Source organism: Delphinapterus leucas, chromosome 6 (assembly GCF_059928025.1).
Source record: "Delphinapterus leucas isolate spDelLeu-1000000601 "Yukka" chromosome 6, BTC_Dleu_Yukka2, whole genome shotgun sequence".
Classification (NCBI taxonomy): Eukaryota; Metazoa; Chordata; class Mammalia; order Artiodactyla; family Monodontidae; genus Delphinapterus; species Delphinapterus leucas.
Window position 1 is genome coordinate 18,174,994 of NC_143134.1, and position 17,440 is coordinate 18,192,433.

At 46.4% G+C, this 17,440-nt stretch overlaps 1 protein-coding gene and 1 long non-coding RNA gene across 3 annotated transcripts in view; one reads left to right on the plus strand and one right to left on the minus strand.

Annotated features, from left to right (window-relative positions):
• The first annotated feature begins 693 nt into the window (after positions 1-693).
• Positions 694-17,440, plus strand: part of LOC111185394 (uncharacterized) — a 28,373-nt gene continuing 11,626 nt past the window's right edge. The window contains exon 1 of the long non-coding RNA XR_002647526.2: positions 694-1,705. This is a non-coding gene — a long non-coding RNA (uncharacterized LOC111185394). The remainder of the gene's footprint in view (positions 1,706-17,440) is intronic.
• The window catches only part of ELP3 (elongator acetyltransferase complex subunit 3), a 115,143-nt gene continuing 100,652 nt past the window's right edge, over positions 2,950-17,440 (minus strand). For both annotated transcript variants that reach the window (XM_022594970.3, XM_022594969.3), the window contains one exon: positions 2,950-9,183. In XM_022594970.3, coding sequence (XP_022450678.1) covers positions 9,107-9,183 — 77 coding nt within the window. In that variant the 3' untranslated portion in view covers positions 2,950-9,106. The remainder of the gene's footprint in view (positions 9,184-17,440) is intronic.

Here is a 17,440-nt window from a genome sequence, read left to right on the forward strand (position 1 = left end):
GGCATGTGGGATCTTCCCGGACCGGGGCACGAACCCGTGTCCCCTGCATCGGCAGGCGGACTCTCAACCACTGCGCCACCAAGGAAGCCCTCACTAAACTTCTTTAAGAGCATTATTCTGAATTCTTTGTCTGACAGTTCATAGATCTCCATTTCTTTAGGGTCAGTTATCATACCTCTATTGGTTTCCTTTGGTGGTGTCATGTTTACCTGGTTTTTCATAATCCTTGATTCCTTATGTTGGTGTTTGTCCATCTGAGTAAGTGGTCTCCTCTTCCAGACTTGACATGTTTCCTTTGGCAGAGGCAGGTCTTCACCGGGCAGCTCAGTTTACGTTTCTGAATGTGTGTGCTGGTAATGCTCTTGGGCAGGTAAGACTTGCTAGCAGGGTCTATTTTTGGGTGAGGCCACTGCCTGAGCTCTGAGGTGGCAGAATGGGGCTGTGCCACTGGCTGAGAACAGTTGGATAGGACTACTAGCTTGGTTCCCTGCCCAAGCAAACTTGGTTCTCTGCCTAAGCAAAGTTGTAGGATGAGCTCTCTGGTTGCCTCAGTTCTCTGGTCAAGTTTACTAGATGGTCAGGATTGAGCACTCTACTCAGCAAAGGATGGGGCTATGAATTAGCTTCCCTGTCTTGGAGGGGCAGCAGGATGGGCCCCAGGACCTGCATGGCTTATTCTTTGGGGACTTGAATCAGGTAAGACTGCGCTGAATTCCCTGGCCAGTTGGGCCCTCTGGTTTTGCTCTGCAGACAGGGAAAGCTGTGAGTGTGCTCTCTGTTCAAGTGCCTCTGCAAGTAGGACCATTGGGTGGGCCGTGCAGCTTCCCATGTGCTCTGGTCAGGTTTTCTGGTAGGATGAGCAGAGGGCTGCATTTAGCAGTGGGTGGGGCTACAAATTAGCTTCCCTGCCCAGGTGCAGTGGGAGAACCAGTTCCAAGGCCTACAAGGCTCTTTGTATGTGGTCTTGACTCAACCTGACCCATGCCCCAAGTTCCCTGGCTGAACAGGGCCACTGGCTTTGCTCTGCAGACCACCAGCTCTCTGCTCAAGGGTTGCTGGGTTCACAGCTTCCAGGTGTTATGGTCAGGCTTTTTGGTCAGGTGGGGCTGGAAGCTACACTCATCAGTGAGTGGGGCTGACTCGGCTCCCCTCCATGGGCAGGAGGAAAAGCCAGCTCGTAGCTGCTTCCCAGGTGTTCCTGATCAGGCCTTCTGGTCAGAAGAGGCCAGGAACTACACTCAGCTGTAGGTGGGGCTATGGTCTAGCTCTCCTGCTTGGGTGAAGAGGGGAATTCTCCAAGCCCAGCAGGGCTTTTTGTTTGTGGTCTTTACTCAAGCTGACCCACTCCCCAAGTTCCCTGGCCAGTTGGTGCCCCTGGCTTTGCTCTACAGGTCATCAGCTCTGCCTGCCATATCCCCTGCTCTGCTTGAGCACTGCTGGGCTGTGCAGCCTCCCAGGTGTCCCCAGTCAGGCTTTCTAGCCGGAAGGGCTGGGAGCTACACTCAGCAGTAGGCTGGGCTCTGACTCAGCTCCGCTGCCTGGGCCAGGGCAGACCAGCCTCCAGGGCTGGCAAAGCTCTTCGTTTGAGGGCCCACATCAGGCAAGCCTGTATCCTGCCGAGTTCCCGGGCCAGACTGTGCCCATCTTGGCTCTGCAGATGAACAAAACGGCTGCAGTCGTTGGGACCACTGCTCAGACGCCACAGGTAGGACTCGGTCTGCTAAGATCTGAGTGGTGGTTGTTGCCAGCCCTTCCCCACTTCTCCATCACAATCAGATTCCCGGGGGTCAAGTCCTGCAGGTACCCCTGCAATTCCTGTGGGGCATGACCAGAGTGGGGGGCTCCCAAGAAGGGACCCACAGTGGGAGCTGGATATGTACCCTTGGCTCTCTTTTCCCACTGGAGGCGCCGTAGACTCAGGGGCGACCTCTCAGTGTGATACTGCACCAGCCTGGGGATGAGGCAGTGCTGTCAGCATGCAGCGGCTCCTCTTACCCTTCTGATGTGGTGTCTTGGTCTCTGCAGTGCAGTGCTTGCTTCAGCCTCACTCTTGTGTTCTAGGGTTCTCTCAGTGGTGTCTTGCCCATGAATAACTGTTAGTTCTTCTTGAGGGGGAGTGAAGGCCTATAGGAATGGATAGTGTCACTGTCTTGGTGATGCCACTGTCCTCTGTTGTCTCTTGTCTAATATTATTGAATGAAGGCCCCACCCTGTGACCTCATTTACCCTTAGTTACCTCCAGAAAGGCCTGATCTCCAAATTCAGTCACATTGGGGGTTGAGGCTTCAATGTATACATTTTTGGGGGGACACAAACATTCAGCCCATCAGAGCAGGGCTTACTGATTTTGCCGTGGAGTTGCCGTCTGGGTTGTTTCTTGAGGAACTCTATATGATTGTATGTTTAAGTCTTTCCTCTTGGGCTGGTTATTCTCTAGAAGAGCCTGTCAATTTCTGGCCTGTGGGGAAACATCTTGTCAGCATTCTGAAAACTGAGCTGGGGAAGACAGCGGGAAGTCTCAGTACTCACTATTTAATATGCATGGGTTCACTTCATCAACCTGTTCTCAGTTGTTACCCCGACCTTCGGCTTCGTCTGGAGTTCTCTCACCCAAAGATCCTCTCTTGTTTGACTCCCTTAATTCACCTCCAGTCTGTTGCTGAGGTAGTAACAGAGCATGTGCTGAATGGAGGGAACCCAGGGGACCCAGGACCTGTAAAGGGGCTCTGTCAGTCCTGCTCCGGCTCTTCCCTTTCCCTCCAGTGTGTTGCCAGGTCCTGTGGCTTAAATTGTACTGGAACTTTCTCCACTATCCAGTCTCAACTGCCAACTGAGTTACTGTCGTCCATCTGCTTTAGAGCTTCCAAAATCTTAGCACTTTCGTCTCCTCTTTTGTCCTTGTGGATTAAAAAAAAAAAAAAAAAAAAGAAATCCCCTTTAGTCTGTGTGAGCTTTGGTTGGGAGCCAAACTAGATGTGCACATTTACTCCTCTATTTTAATTCGGAAGCGTCCATCCTTTTCTCTGAGAGTAACTTCCAGAGTTACTTGGTTTCAGCTCTCTATTTAAGTGGATTAATTACCTACTGCTGGTTCTCTTTCCGTATTATTCCTATTCCTAAGTTCCTTATTTGGATATGTCTCTTGGCTGTATTTATTCGAGTTGTTTTTCAAAGGAGAGCTCACTGGCAGTTGTGGTGAGAAGTGGCTTGAGGTTGATGGGGGTGGAGAGCAAAGAGCATCTGCAAGGCAAACATAGCTTCAAAAAAAAAAAAAGAAGAAAAAATCCCTTTCCAACCCAATTGCCAGCCTGAAACCATCGGTTTTAGAAATTCTAGAGCCACCACTGCTCATAGGTATTAGGGTCCTTAAATCTTTGCGAGTTTGCGAAAGTCAACCTGTTGCCTTTATACTTAGCTCTTCACTTACCAGCTTTGTGGCCTTGGTTACGTTATTTAACCATTCTGAACCTTGGTTTCTCATTCATAAAATGGGGCCAAAATTCCTACCTCGGAGGATTGTTGTGAGGGCAATACCAGGCCTGTCCGCTCAGATATTCTTCCCTTTCTCCTTCCCTTTCCCCAGCGTTCCTTTCCCTTCCTTCAGGTTGACGTAAGTAGTCCCTTAACTACTGCCCCAGCACCCCAAGCACGCGGTGGTCCAAGACCCTAGTTTTTGCAAAGCTAGATGGAGGCAGAAGCCAGCCGCAAACCCAGGCAGCTGGATGCCATGCCGGCTCTTCCTTGGAGGGTGGGGTGGGGTGGTGGCCAAGTGCCGGGCCCCTCCCCACGCCCCGCTGGACAGCAGGGACTATCGTCTTCCTGGCTCACTTCCCTGGTGGCACAGTGGTTAAGAATCCGCCTGCCAATGCAGGGGACACAGGTTCGAGCCCTGTCCGGGAAGATCCCACATGCTGTGGAGCAACTAAGCCCGTGCGCCACAACTACTGAGCCCACGAGCCACAACTACTGAGCCCACTAGCCACAACTACTGAAGCCCGTGCACCTAGAGCCCATGCTCTGCAACAAGCCACCACAATGAGAAGCCCGCACACCGCAACAAAGAGTAGCCCCCACTCGCCGCAACTAGAGAAAGCCCGCGCGCAGCAACGAGGACCCAAAGCAGCCAAAGATAAAAAAATATTAATTTTAAAAAAGGGAGAGAGTTACAGAGGGGCATGTGAGCCCTGAAATACCATTAAAAAAAAAAAAAATGTTGTGAGGTTAGCTCATACCGCTAACCTCACAGACAAGATCGGCCCTGAAACAAGAGGATAACCTTCCCTGCAGGGCTTGAGCAGTTGAGGAATGTGACCTGAAGCAGTAACTTCCATCAGGGGAGATGAGATAAGGTACGGTCACCTCTGACCTCAATGAAAGTACGTTTACGCTCCGGCACCTCTCGGTGATGCAGAGCTTGGCATTTTGTGTGATGGGACTTGCTCCCAACCGCAGGTGCTGCTTCCTCTGCCGGGGCACGGCCAGGCCGCAGGCAGGTTGCTCCTTCCCCATCTCCTGGAAGGTGGGTAACAGTGAAGGATGGAAGGGCTTGGGGGCGAAGAACCACAGGGAGGGACACAGAAGCCTGTCACGGATGAGTGAGGCTTGTAGAAAAAAACGAAAGCAAATCTTAGTATTGAGTCAACGAGTGTATGCAGCCCCCATGCTTCATACACAATTCTAGCTATTGTGACAATGAGGATATAAAAGAATGTAAGATATGAGAAGACCCACTTAAAGTGTGGGATCTGCAGACAATGGGAAGCTAGGTAGTCATTAAAAAGGATGAAGCAGATCCGTGTGTACTGACACGGGAAGATGCTGGTATTACTTACATTTTGTGGAGTGAAAAAGGTTACAAAGCGACATGCACTGTGTGACCATTTTACGTAAAGGTGACTGATGGCTGTGTGTGTTCGGGTGCGGGTGAGACGCATGGAAGCACGTTCATCACAGGGCTTACCAGTGTCTGATGGTGGGATTTCAGGTTATTTTGTACCTTTCTGTTTCATTTCAATCTGTTATATTGAGCATATATAAGTTTTAGGACCAAAAAAAGCTATTTTTATTGAAACGGAAAGAGCAGACTCTTCCTTTGCTCTGCGTTCTCTCTTGATGACATCATGCCCTTCCACTACCTGCACTGGGGAAGACCAGGCTGGTGACAGGACTCAGGTTACAGGTTGTTGTGAGGATGAAATAATATGAAAGCACAGCCTCGTTGCTCAATACTTGTGTCTTCTTTAAACATAAGCTGACTGAAAACATGGGGGTGGAGTGGAGAAAGGCCGAGTCAGTGACTCGCGTTGGAATCCTAAACCCACTTAGTACTATAGCTGAGCTCAGGGCTTCTGTGCTGGGCTGCTCTGCGGGCACCTTTCACGTGGATGTGTATGCGATCCGTGGACATTTAGGGCTGGTGCCGACTCTAATGGGCAACGTGGTGGCCCTGGGGCTTCAGGCCCAGCCAGCCATGATGACACCAGCCTGTGTCTTCATTTGTTAATGGGGGAAGATGAGCGTTGACCACGAGGGGTGCATAAGGGTGGCCTAGATAGAGAAGCAGCACATGGTGGGCCTCAGATGGCAGTTCCCTCCTTGGAGGAGGAGTCCTCCAGGTGGACAGAAGGGTATTCTAGGCATGTGGAGACAGGAAGAGATAAGGCTGCACATTTGGCTGTAGAAAAGCAACTGGTTTGCCCCTTGTTACAGGCATGTTTGATAATCTATGTTAAAATCAGACTCTTTAAAAGGTCTGTAAGCTTAGTTTCTGGAGCTGCCTGCACGGAGTTCAACACAAGCGTACAGAGGGCACACACAACCCTAAGGCACAGATGGGGCACTGCTTCTCCTCCCTGCCACGGAAGGTGGCCAGCCTCCCTCGGGGGACTCCCTAAGTGGATGTGGCTACCTGTGCGCACTCATGGGAGACCGCAGTCCATGCTAATACTGGACTTCCCGGGAAGCCCCCAGAATGACAGTGATATTTGGAAATGCTTTTTGCTGTTGCAGAGTCTCAGCTAGTTTCTTGTCCCTCAAAGCGTGGATCTGACAATTTGTAACCCTAGACTTACGTGAATGAAACAGAAGGAATGACCAGAGGATGGGAGAGAAGGCAAAAGTTAGAGATTCTAGCAAAAAAATAAGATTCTACTGCCAACAGATAAGAAACTCCCATGTTAAAATGGGCCAGATACTGCACTTGTTACATATTGGTCATAATAGCCAGTACCTGTAGTGTGTTTTACATTCCGCAGGCCCTGGTCTAAGAAACTGACATACGTGAGCTCATTTAATCCTGACAACTACTGCACGGGGGAGAAACTGTTATCATTTCCACTTTACAGACAGGAAACTTGCTGAGAGGCAGAGTTTTCTTGCTCGAGGTCACACATCTGTTGAGAAGCCTCTTCACTGGAGTTAACCGCATTTTACATAATGTCGTGGTTTATGCAGTGTCTCTCAAATGGGACCCCACTGGACCTTGCGCTTACCCTGACAGATGGGCGATTCTCTCATGTTATAAATTGGAGGGGGGGGGGAGTGTGTAGCTGAAAAAGGGGAGGGGACTTGCCCACAGCTTCAGAGTTAATAAAGGAGCCCAGGTTTTCAGAACCTAGATCTTGAGCTCTTTCATCAGCTTAAGGGTCTGTGGGTTCTTTATGAACAAAATTTTGTTTTTCATTAGATGATAATCTTAAAAAACAACAACAACCCACAAAAACCTTTGGAAATGAAAACTTGCATTTCGAAAGCTGTTTTCATAGAACAGGCTTTGGCTTTTAAGTTGTACTTTTCAGTATTCGTTTGTGTTAGCAGACATGTTTTCCTTTGAGAGGGCTCCACATTCATTCCTAAGTTGGGGAAACAGTGAGCTCTACCAGGCCCTTTTACTTGGCGATAATGTATTTTTAAAGTCTCATTTTTTATTTGAATAGATTTCGGTCTGTTTTTGATAATTTAAAAACAACAAAACCCCTCCAGGTGATTTAACAGAAACTTGAGTCAAAAGCGGAGCTATGTGAGTGGGCCTGAGATGGTTGCTAAGGAGTCATTCAATACAGATCAGAAACACAAGCTGCAGCTTTAAACGTTTCACGCAGAGGCCGACAGGATCCTGCCTAACTGATCTTTCTCACGAGGTGGTCATTTGAGCAAGTGCACGTATCTCTAGGAGAGCCAGGCCAGCCGGGCTGTGGAGGCGCCAGGCACCACAGATGCCGGGGACAGTGCTTGGCAGTCAGGGGAGAAGCTGAAGCTTCTAGCGGCAGAAAGGCTTGGTAAAAGAAATGTTCACGTATCGAGGTCTGGGGAAGTCATTCTGGCTTATCCATGAGTTAACTTGAATCTGATGCTAAACAGAACAGCCTGTTTGTGGCCTATCAAACACACACTGTGCGTCTGCTTTAATTATTAAAGAAAAGGGCGCACTGACTGGAAGAATGTCGATGTTAAACATGAAGATTAAATGCCTCTCTGGCTGGGAAGCCAATGCCGATACTCCTTCCATGACAAGACTTCCTTCCCAGGTGCCAAGAGCATACTGACTCGCTGTGTATGTGCTGATCTTTTTTGTTTTTTGTTTTTTTTTCCCCCAAGACTGTGCTGAAAACCACGCTTCTCTGGGGCAGTTCCTCAGTTATCTGAGAGGCTGTGTTCTGGGCTATAATCGTCAGTTTGGCTCAAGATTGAGAAGTAGCTGACTTCCTTAAATGGCACTCACAGAAAGCCTCTGCAGTGCCACAGCGAGCCCACAGGAAGTCGACGCCGTTTGCCTTGTAGCAGTTTAACAAAATGGCAAACAGGACCCAGGAAGAAACAAACAGTGCCCCGGGCAGGAAACCCAAACCGGTAAACTCACAGCAAATGTCACTGCGTTTACAGGGAGAGGAAAAAACCTTACGTGATTCTTCCTTGTATGTTGAAGATTTTATTTTTCAAACCTTTAGAAGAATCAATTCCATTTAATAAACCTTTGTAAAATGCCACAGAAGCCAAGGGATGCAGGGTTAAGCTATGTTCTTAAGAACTGACCCTCTCCAGGCTGAGTCTCCTTAGATTACCTGGAAGTTACATAGAGGCAGTTCTATAAAGATGAAACTTTGAAAAAGCCAGTCTCTTTCCTATTTTTAGATTTGGGCCAGTTTTCCATTTTTTTGCTTTCACAAAAAAGTTTAACCCTGATTTTTCTCCATTTAAAACAAACCAAAATCGATTTAAAGAATTAAAATAAAGGGAACAGCACCTGTGGATGTGCCTCTTGACATCCACAGATGTCACCCAAACCCAGACACATGCACGGCAGACTCTGCCTGCTCAGGACAGACCAATGGGGAAGCCAAACGCCTCTCTGGGAGAAAGTGCCGCCCACGGTGTTTTGCAATTGTCAAGAGTGTGCAAAGTACAGACGATTAAAAATGTGAAAGGCTGGTTTCAAGCTTGAAACATAAGCCTACAATCTTGCTTCTTCTCTCCCCATCACACTGTTATTTCAAACCAGAATGATGTCCGTGAAAAGAAAAGCTCATTTTCTTGACCTGTGCTGGAAGGCATATGTAGTTATAGGTCAGAGATCAACGTGACAGTTTTCACATGTCCCAACCTGGCGTTTTGTCTGTACAGGATATAAATAACCTGCTGATAGAAACTGGATATAAATAACCTGCTGATAGAAACTAAGTGTCCTCCTCAAATGACATAGCCAGTTTTTAGTTCATAAACCATGCAGTTCAAATGAGATGATCAGTTTGCTTTTGTCACTGTGCTTGAGTCATGGTTAGGTCACTTGCAGGCCTCATGCAGAATTTAGAAATTGGATACAGGACTTAAGCCTCGAAACGGAAGTGACGTCTTGAGAACATGCAGGAGGGCGTGGTGCGGGGGCTCTGAGCGCCCAGGCTCCGTGGGCTTGGTCAGCAGACACCCGGCCCGGCCCTGAGTGCGGCTTCCAGTCTCTGTGGCTCCAGCGGGAGGGCGAGGGGGAGGCTCCTTGTCAGGGGGTCAGGGAGGTCCATGTGCTTCGTTCAGCCTCTGTGCTGAGTGTTCAACACATCCTGAATCTCTGTTTTCTGCCAGGGAGGATAGGTGTCAAGGTGCGCTGGTGTGGCGGTTATTTTAGATTTTTTACCATGTACGGACCTTGCAATCTGTAGCCAATCTTTCTGTAATAATTCCTGGTGCCAACCCCTGTGAAGAAGCAGAAAAACAAAAGTCAGAAGAGTCTCTTACTAAGCATTACTTTAGCAGCCCTCAAAAGCCAGCACACGTGCCCCTCGTAGCCGTCCTCCTTTTCCCACTCTCATTCACAGACCAAAGTCCTTTCCAGATCGAACCTCATTTGATTAAGTTTGGAACTTTAAAAACATTCTGAATTCAAGTTGCATTAAAACACAGGAACTGTATTTCAGAGCCTGTGGGTTTACAATCCTGTGGGTACCATGCAGCACGGCTTCAGGTGTTATAGGTGAATGGGAAGTGGTGGATCTAACGTGTGAGATGTCCACACTCCAAGTGAAGCGAGACAGCGTTATGGTTTCCTGGAAGGTTGAACGAGAGGTCAGGTATGGGAAGTGGAGTCTCCACAGCCGCCGGCAGCCAGGGTGCCCCGACCAAGCGAAGTGTCAGTGCCACTCACTCATCCAGAGCAACGATTTTCACCAAACACCATCAGTGGCATTAAATTAGTGCTACTTAATTTGCATTTCATTCACTTTAATTTTTGGGGGGGGGGTATTAATTGGTATACTTGTTTTGATATACGAGCAGCGTAAGTACCAGGAGTTTATGTCAGTTTTATATTTGCATCCATTTGAGGAACACTAGCTGATTTAAGTCAATATTAAAGGTCCGTGAAGTTTTTTTCTTTAAAAGGAATCATTATCCTAAATGGTGCCGCTATAACGAAACATGATCACATTTAAGAAGCTGAGCTCCTAGGAGGATAAAGCATGGCTTATGTGGTATTAGCTATACGAGTGGCTAAGAGAACAGGCTTTTGATCATTCAAAAGATACGGATTTAAGGTCTAGACCTGTCATTTTAAGGGCTGTAGCTTTGGCCAATTACTTAATTACATTTCATCATCTATAATAATGTACCTATGTTTTAAGGATATTAAATAGTAAATGAGATGGTCCTTGATATGTGCTTAGTCCGGAGTCTGGAAAAAGCCAATTCCTCCAGGACACTGGCTGCTGCTGTTATTATTTTAGAGCTTTTCATGGTCTGATATCTGATTATATTTCTAGCTTCACTGCTTGCTACTATTCTCCCCTGAAACACTATGCTTCAGCCCCAGTGAAGATTTAACTTTTCTAAAAGCTCCCGGCGTGTCGGGCTCTGCCTAGCTTCCAGGCTTGGCTCATGCTGTGCCCTCTAGCAAACTGATCGAACCCAAGGAGGGGGTCGTGGGAACCTCTGATCCGGAGCTCGTCGGTCAGAAGCACAGTGACAACCTAGACTTGCAATTGGCATCTGAGGTGGGGTCAGTCCCGCGGGACCGAACTGTAACCTGTGGAGTCTGATGCCACCTCCAGGGAGACAGTGTCAGAACGGAGGCAATGGTAGGCCACCTGGCTGGTGGTGCAGAGCTGAGTGACGTGTGGAAACCCCACACCTCCGGCGCAATAGCGGTCACGTAAAGGAAGACGCTGGCATTTCTCTTTACCGTGCTCCTCTCCGCGGTGCACTGTGATTGCCGGTCGGCCTCCCCACGTGGTGGAAGCTCTATGTATCTTGTTCGTCACTTTGTATTCCTAGCGATCAGTATGTGCATGAAATCAGATCACTGCTAGCCCCCCCCCCAGTCTCGCCTAATTCTGTAGCCCAAACATTTACTATTTAGGAACAGGGCTTCCTACCGTGTTTTGTTTCCCCTCTTTCAAAAAAATTTCAAGTATTAAGAAAATGGAACTGAAACTGATGTGATGAAGGTAACAGAACCGTGTCATGTGATAACAGGTCACTGGAGAATTTCCCTTTTAATCCGAGGATTATTAATATTCCGTCTTGCACAATTTCAACCTTGTCTTTGTGTTCTAATCATTACTTTTGTTCAACACTGTGGCTTGGGGTAGAGCAGGGGGAAGACAAAAACGTGAACAAATAATGGGTCAGGCAGCAGCTCAGACCCACCGGATCCAGGAAGACATCTCACACCCCTCAGAGGGTACAACCACTTTATTGTTTGCACTCTCTCTTAAAGTTCTATATCCGTAAGCGTGTCCTATGACCCAGCAAGTATACTCCCAGAGTGAAAAGAAAAATGAATGCTTACAGCCAACAAAAGACATGTTACTCATAACAGCCAAAACAGGAAATAACCCAAATATCTATCAATAGTAGAATGGATAAATTGTGTATTTTCACACAATGGAATATGATACTGCAACAAAAAAGAAAGAACTAGAGCTACCTGCAATGCCATGGATGAATCTTACAGACCTAATTTTGCATGAAAGAAACCAGATGTAAAAGATTTCATCAATGCAAAGTTCAGACACAGGCAAAACTAATTTTAACTGGTTACATTTGGAAGATGATATGGACTGAAAGGGGGAACAAGGGAGTCTTTGAAAGAGGGAACAAGGGAGTCTTCTGGAGTGCTGAAAAATGGTATATCTTGATCATTATTGCATGTACGTCTTAGCTCAATTTAAAAAAACTCAAGAGGGGGCACATCCATTTAATAGATGTTCAATGTGTTTTGAGAGCTCAACTTGTCCAAAGAATTCAGCAAAATAAGGAAAAAGGATGAGAGGCAGGTGGTTAAGAAATCATTACTGGAGTGATCACTCTATTACATAGATGCCTCTGAAGTCATTCAATGCAGTGCTTTCTATTTCTAGAATCCTGCATGCCAGAAACTATTTTTTTCATCCTCTTTCTCTGCACTTTAAAAGTTCACATTCAAACTGAACTATGCTCTGTGACATGACAGCATTCGTCAGAGGCACAGGCACCCTGAGATTAAAATGTGCTTTTCCTCATCACCTACATGTACAGACTACAGCATAAATCTAAGAATTCTGAGCAGAGAAGTGACATGATTGACTTACATTTGAAAGAGATCACTCTGACTGCTATTTTGAGAACAGAATGAAAGCTCCAGGAGGGCAGGGATTTTTACCTGCAGAATTGCTAGCACCCGGAGCAATGCCTGCATATATTAAGTACTCATTGAAATATCTGTTCGATGAATGAGTAAGTGACCAAGGGCAGAAACAGGGAGACCAGTTAAGAAGCTATTGCAATAATCCAGATAAGAGATGGTGGTGGCTCAAAGCAGAGTCAGGGTGGTGAAGAGTAGCTGGACCCTGGAAACATTTAAAGGCAGAGTCAAAAGAATCTGTTGATGGATGTAGGGTGGGACACACAGAGAGGGGCCTAAGATGACTCTAAGGTTTTTGGCCTGAGTACAGGAGTGGTTTGGAGAAAGAATGAACTGCCAGTTAGTGAGACTGAAAGATGGTGAGAAGAGGGTGGGGGAGGAGGACATCAGGAGCTCGGCTGTGGCTGTGCTGCAGGTGAAATGGCTATTAGACATTCAAGTGGGGATGTTGAGGAATACGTGATTTTGGAAGCCTTTCTTGCTCTTAGATGGTCTCTTTTCTTGGATGCTCTTTTGGAAAGAAATTTGTTTTCTTTATCTTAATTGAAGGATAATTGATTTATAATATTAGTTTCAGGTGTACAACACAGTGATTCAAAATTCTTATAGATTATACTCCATTTAAAGTTATGATAAAATACTGGCTACACTCCTTGCTCTGTACAACATATCCTTGTAGCTTATTTTACACATAGTAGTTTGTGCCTTTTTTTTTTTTTTTTTGCGGTACGCAGGCCTCTCACTGCTGTGGCCTCTCCCGTTGTGGAGCACAGGCTCCGGACGCGCAGGCTCAGCGGCCGTGGCTCACGGGCCCAGCTGCTCCGTGGCATGTGGGATCTTCCTGGACCGGGGCACGAACCCTTGTTCCCTGCATCGGCAGGCGGACTCTCAACCACTGTGCCACCAGGGAAGCCCTAGTCTGTGCCTCTTAATCCCCTACCTTCCTTCCCTCTCCCCACTGGTGACCACTAGTTTGTTCTCCATAGCTGTGAGTCTGTTGGAAAGAAATTTCTGACTGGGGCAGTTGTCTTACGAGGGGAGTTGGCTGAGGAGGAAGCAGGTGGGTGGAGGCTGGTGGAGTGGGCAGCTGAAGACAACCTGGGTCCTTTTTGATACTGTTGAATCAACAACTAACCAAGTCTGAAGCTGCTCTACCAAGGAAGCTGTTAGGAAATAATGTTTTCCGTTTGGTTTAAGCCATTTTGTTTTGGTACTTTTTTGTATTGTACTAATATACATAAGATACTTATTTTAACCACTGTTAAGTGTACAGTTTACTGGTATTAAGTACCTTCACTCTTGTGCAACCCTCACCACCATCCGTCTCCAGAAGTAAAACTGAAACTGTACCTAGTAAACAATAGCTCCCTGTTCCCTCTTCCCCCTGTCCCTGGCGACCCCCCGCTCTACTTCCTGTCTCTATGGATTTGGTTACTCTAGGTACCTCATGTAAGGGGAATCATTCCGTATTTGTCTTGTGGTGACTGGCTTATATCTTCAAGGTTCATCCATGTTGGGTTTAAACCATGTGAGTTGAGTTCTGTGTTACTTGTAACTGAAAATGTTGTAACTGACATGTGAGCTTGAGGACAGGAAGAGATTAAACACGTGAGGTCAAGTCAGCACTTAAAACCATAAATCAGGGTGGTAATTCTGACCATGCTGCTGTCCTATTGGCAAGTCCCAAGACAGCTCAGATTCCTCAGCCTGATTTTCACAAAGATTTTTACGTCCCATCTGGTTTACCTCTAGTTCCTGCCACAACTGACCTCAGTCCTTATAGTCCGGCGTTACCAAACCAGGCATAATTTCACTAATCCACTGGCTTGGCCGCTGCCCCTTCAGTGCTGCAGCCCATGCCCCAGGGCACTCCCATTCATCCTTGAACCCTCACTCGGACACCACTTTCGCCAGGAGACCGCTGCACACACCTCCCCTCTCCACAGAGTCTGGCATTCATAACCCCCCTCTCCACGCTGGTGGGATCCTTTAGAGTTCTACTGTTTCAGTAGTCATGCTGTGCTTTATTTTACTTGCATGTCTAACCCCCTTCCTAGAATGTAAGCCTTTTGAAGTCAATGACTTCTATCCTCAGGGCTTAGTACATATAATCAACAGGCAATAAATGCTTGCAGATTTACTGTACTGTATTCAGTTATCATTGTGTTGTGTATATATAAAGAAATGTGCTCCTGGGGGATGTATTTTTTTTAAAAAAAGAAAGAAGAACTGGCCCTATGTTAGCTGCCAGGTAGTGGTAATGACTCAATGTAAAACGGATGAAGAGGGGTAGGGCTTCTTAATCTAGTTACAGATTTCCTACTTGGTTAGCTTACAGATATAGAGGCAGCTCTCTGATTTATACTATTACCTCTAACTAATAAAAAACTTCCCCTAAAATTTTCAGAAATATTTCTGGATTTTTAAAAAATTGAAGTACAGTTCATTTACAATGTTACCTTAGTTTCAAGTGTATAGCAAAGTGATTCAGTTATGTGTGTCTGTGTGTGTATATATATATACACACACAGACACACATATAAGACATTGAATATAGTTCCTTGTGCGATATAGTAGGTCCTTGTTGGTTATCTATTTTACATATAATAGTGTATATCTGTTAATCCCAACCTCCTAATTTATCCCTCCCCCTACTTTCCCCTTTGGTAACCAACCATAAGTCTGTTTTCTATGTCTGTGAGTCTATTTCTGTTTTGTAAGTAAGTTCATTTGTATAATTTCCTTAGATTCCACATATAAGTGATATCATATATTTGTCTTTCTCTTGCTTACTTAATATGATAATCTATAGGTCTACTATGTTGCTGCAAATGGCATTATTTCACTCTTTTTTATGGCCGTGTAGTATTCTATTTTCTGTGTGTGGGCGTTATTTTGTTCCTTTTTAAGGCTGAGTAGTATTCCATTGTACACACGCACCACGTCGTCTTTATCCGTTCCTCTGTTGATGGACAGTTAGGTTGCTTCCACGTCTCGGCTGTTGTATCAATCAGTAATGCTGCAGTGAACACTGGGGCGCATGTGTCTTTTCGAATTCGAGTTTTCTCAGGGTATATGCCCAGGAGTGGGATTGCAGGATCATATGGTAGCTCTATTTTTAGTTTTTTAAGGAGCCTCCATACTGTTCTCCATAGTGGCTGCACCAATTTACATTCCCACCAACAGTGTAGAAGGGTTCCCTTTTCTCCACACCCTCTCCAGCACTGATTATTTGTAGACTTTTTAATTATGGCCATTCTGACTGGTGTGAGGTTGGCTTTTTATACTTCTAATTTTACAAAATAGATGCCATTTCCCATGGGCTTAAAACAGTCTATTACAGAGAATTTCAAATATACAAAAGGAGAGACAATGGTATATTGAACCTCCACAGACCCACTACCCAGCTTCAACGATTATCAATTCATCCATCACTTCTAATGCTTCTGGCTGTCTACCCATGTGAAGTCACAAGACAGATTTAACATTTCCTTTTGGTTCTGTTCAGCTCAGTCACTGGAGACATGTTTAATTCCCCTCTTTCAAATAAAGATGATGGTAATCTTTACCATCTTCTTTACCAGTTATTACCAGATTGAAGCTGTGCAGCTGGTCAAAGAGCTTTACTTCCCCAAACATGCCACAAGCTTCATCTGTCCACCATAAATAGCTGTAGAGGTGAGAGAGAAGCTGTTCCTTACACCTAACACAGGACTCAACATCCCTGGACAACCACAAAGTGCCATGTTCTGGAGTGCCCTGATTTCCTAAGTGTGCCGGTTAAAGGAACAGCTTTACTGGGGTACAACTCAGCATTCCTCAGTCAGATTCCCATTGAGCATGCAGGCTCCTCTACTTTTGCCCTAATACAGGAGGTGGGCGCTGGAAACTGCTACCACCTTGAGGAGAGGCACTCAGGCTTTGCTATGAGCCTTTTTGAAGGAAAGGCATATCTTTCAAGCTCCTCTCCTTGTTTTCAGTAACATGCTGTAGCACTGAGATGAAAAGTCTACTTCTAGACCTTCAGGGAGGCCTTAAGTCTTTTAACCTCTAGCCAGTCTGGACTCCAACCTCTTACTTAAATGACTAAACAAAAATATTCCCCATTTGTATTTCTCTGTGCCTCTTGTTTCTTGAAAGATTCTTCCTCCGTTTCTACACTCTGCAGAACAGGCTGGCAAAAGTATTAGCATTCTTAGCCAGCTTAGAAGGGAACACACCAGCACCGGCGTGGGTGGAGGCCACACTCGGCAGCCTTCTCCTCCTTGGTTAGCAGGGCTCCTACAGTCCTCGTCACAGTAACTTTCCTCTTGTTAGCCAGCCAAGAAAAAGCAATTACCTTTCACAGCTGACGTCAGCCAAGCTGCTGGACTGACGTGGGCAGCTGTGTCACAGGCTCCTGCCCTTGAGGACAGACACGCAGCGGGGCTGTACAAGTATCCGTGTTCTCTACCTGATCGCCTGCGTGCGATTCTGCCAATCCCTGGGCTGGGGGTGAGCAGGAGTAATCTCTGTGCAGCAGTCCTCAGGGAGCCCTAGCAGCAGAGCCAACAGTTGTCAGCGGAGCAGTAAGGATGGGGAGCAGAGGGGCAGTCCACATGCTTGCTTTGTTTTATCCTCCAAGTTGCTGAACCCACAACCTGAATCTACCTATATCACGGGGGCCTTTTTCCTACTCCTGGAGGCAGGATAAATATTTTTTTCTTCACTACTTTACCAGCTATGATGATGATGAAAGGAGAGAAAGTGAAAAAGAATACCTTGGGGCTCCCCTGGTGGCTCAGTGGTTAAGAATCCACCTGCCAATGCAGGGGACATGGGTTCAAGCCCTGGTCCGGGAAGATCCCACATGCTGCGGAGCAACTAAGCCTGTGTACCACCACTACTTAGCCCATGCACCTAGAGCCCGTGCTCTGCAACAAGAGAAGCCACCGCAATGAGAAGCCTGCGACCGCAACAAAGAGTAGCCCCTGCTCGCCACAACTAGAGAAAGCCTGAGTGCAGCAATGAGGACCCAAAGCAGCCAAAAAAACCAAACCAAAACAAAACAAAAAACTATAAAAAAAAAAAGTGTGTGTGTGTGTGGGGGGGAATCACAAAACCTTAAAAAGATGAATCAAAGATGAAAATGGAAAAAACCCAGCTGTTTATTTAAATTCTACTGATTCTATATTAGAAAGTATGCAATCTATTTTAACATAAATTTAGAGGAAGCAGGCAAAAGGAGTAAACTAGTCAATGTGGTACCTGATTTGGCTGCAAAACTCTGCATCTCCACCTTACTGCAGCCCTTTCTTTCTAAGAGGATAAATCCAACACCAGAGTAAAGCTTAG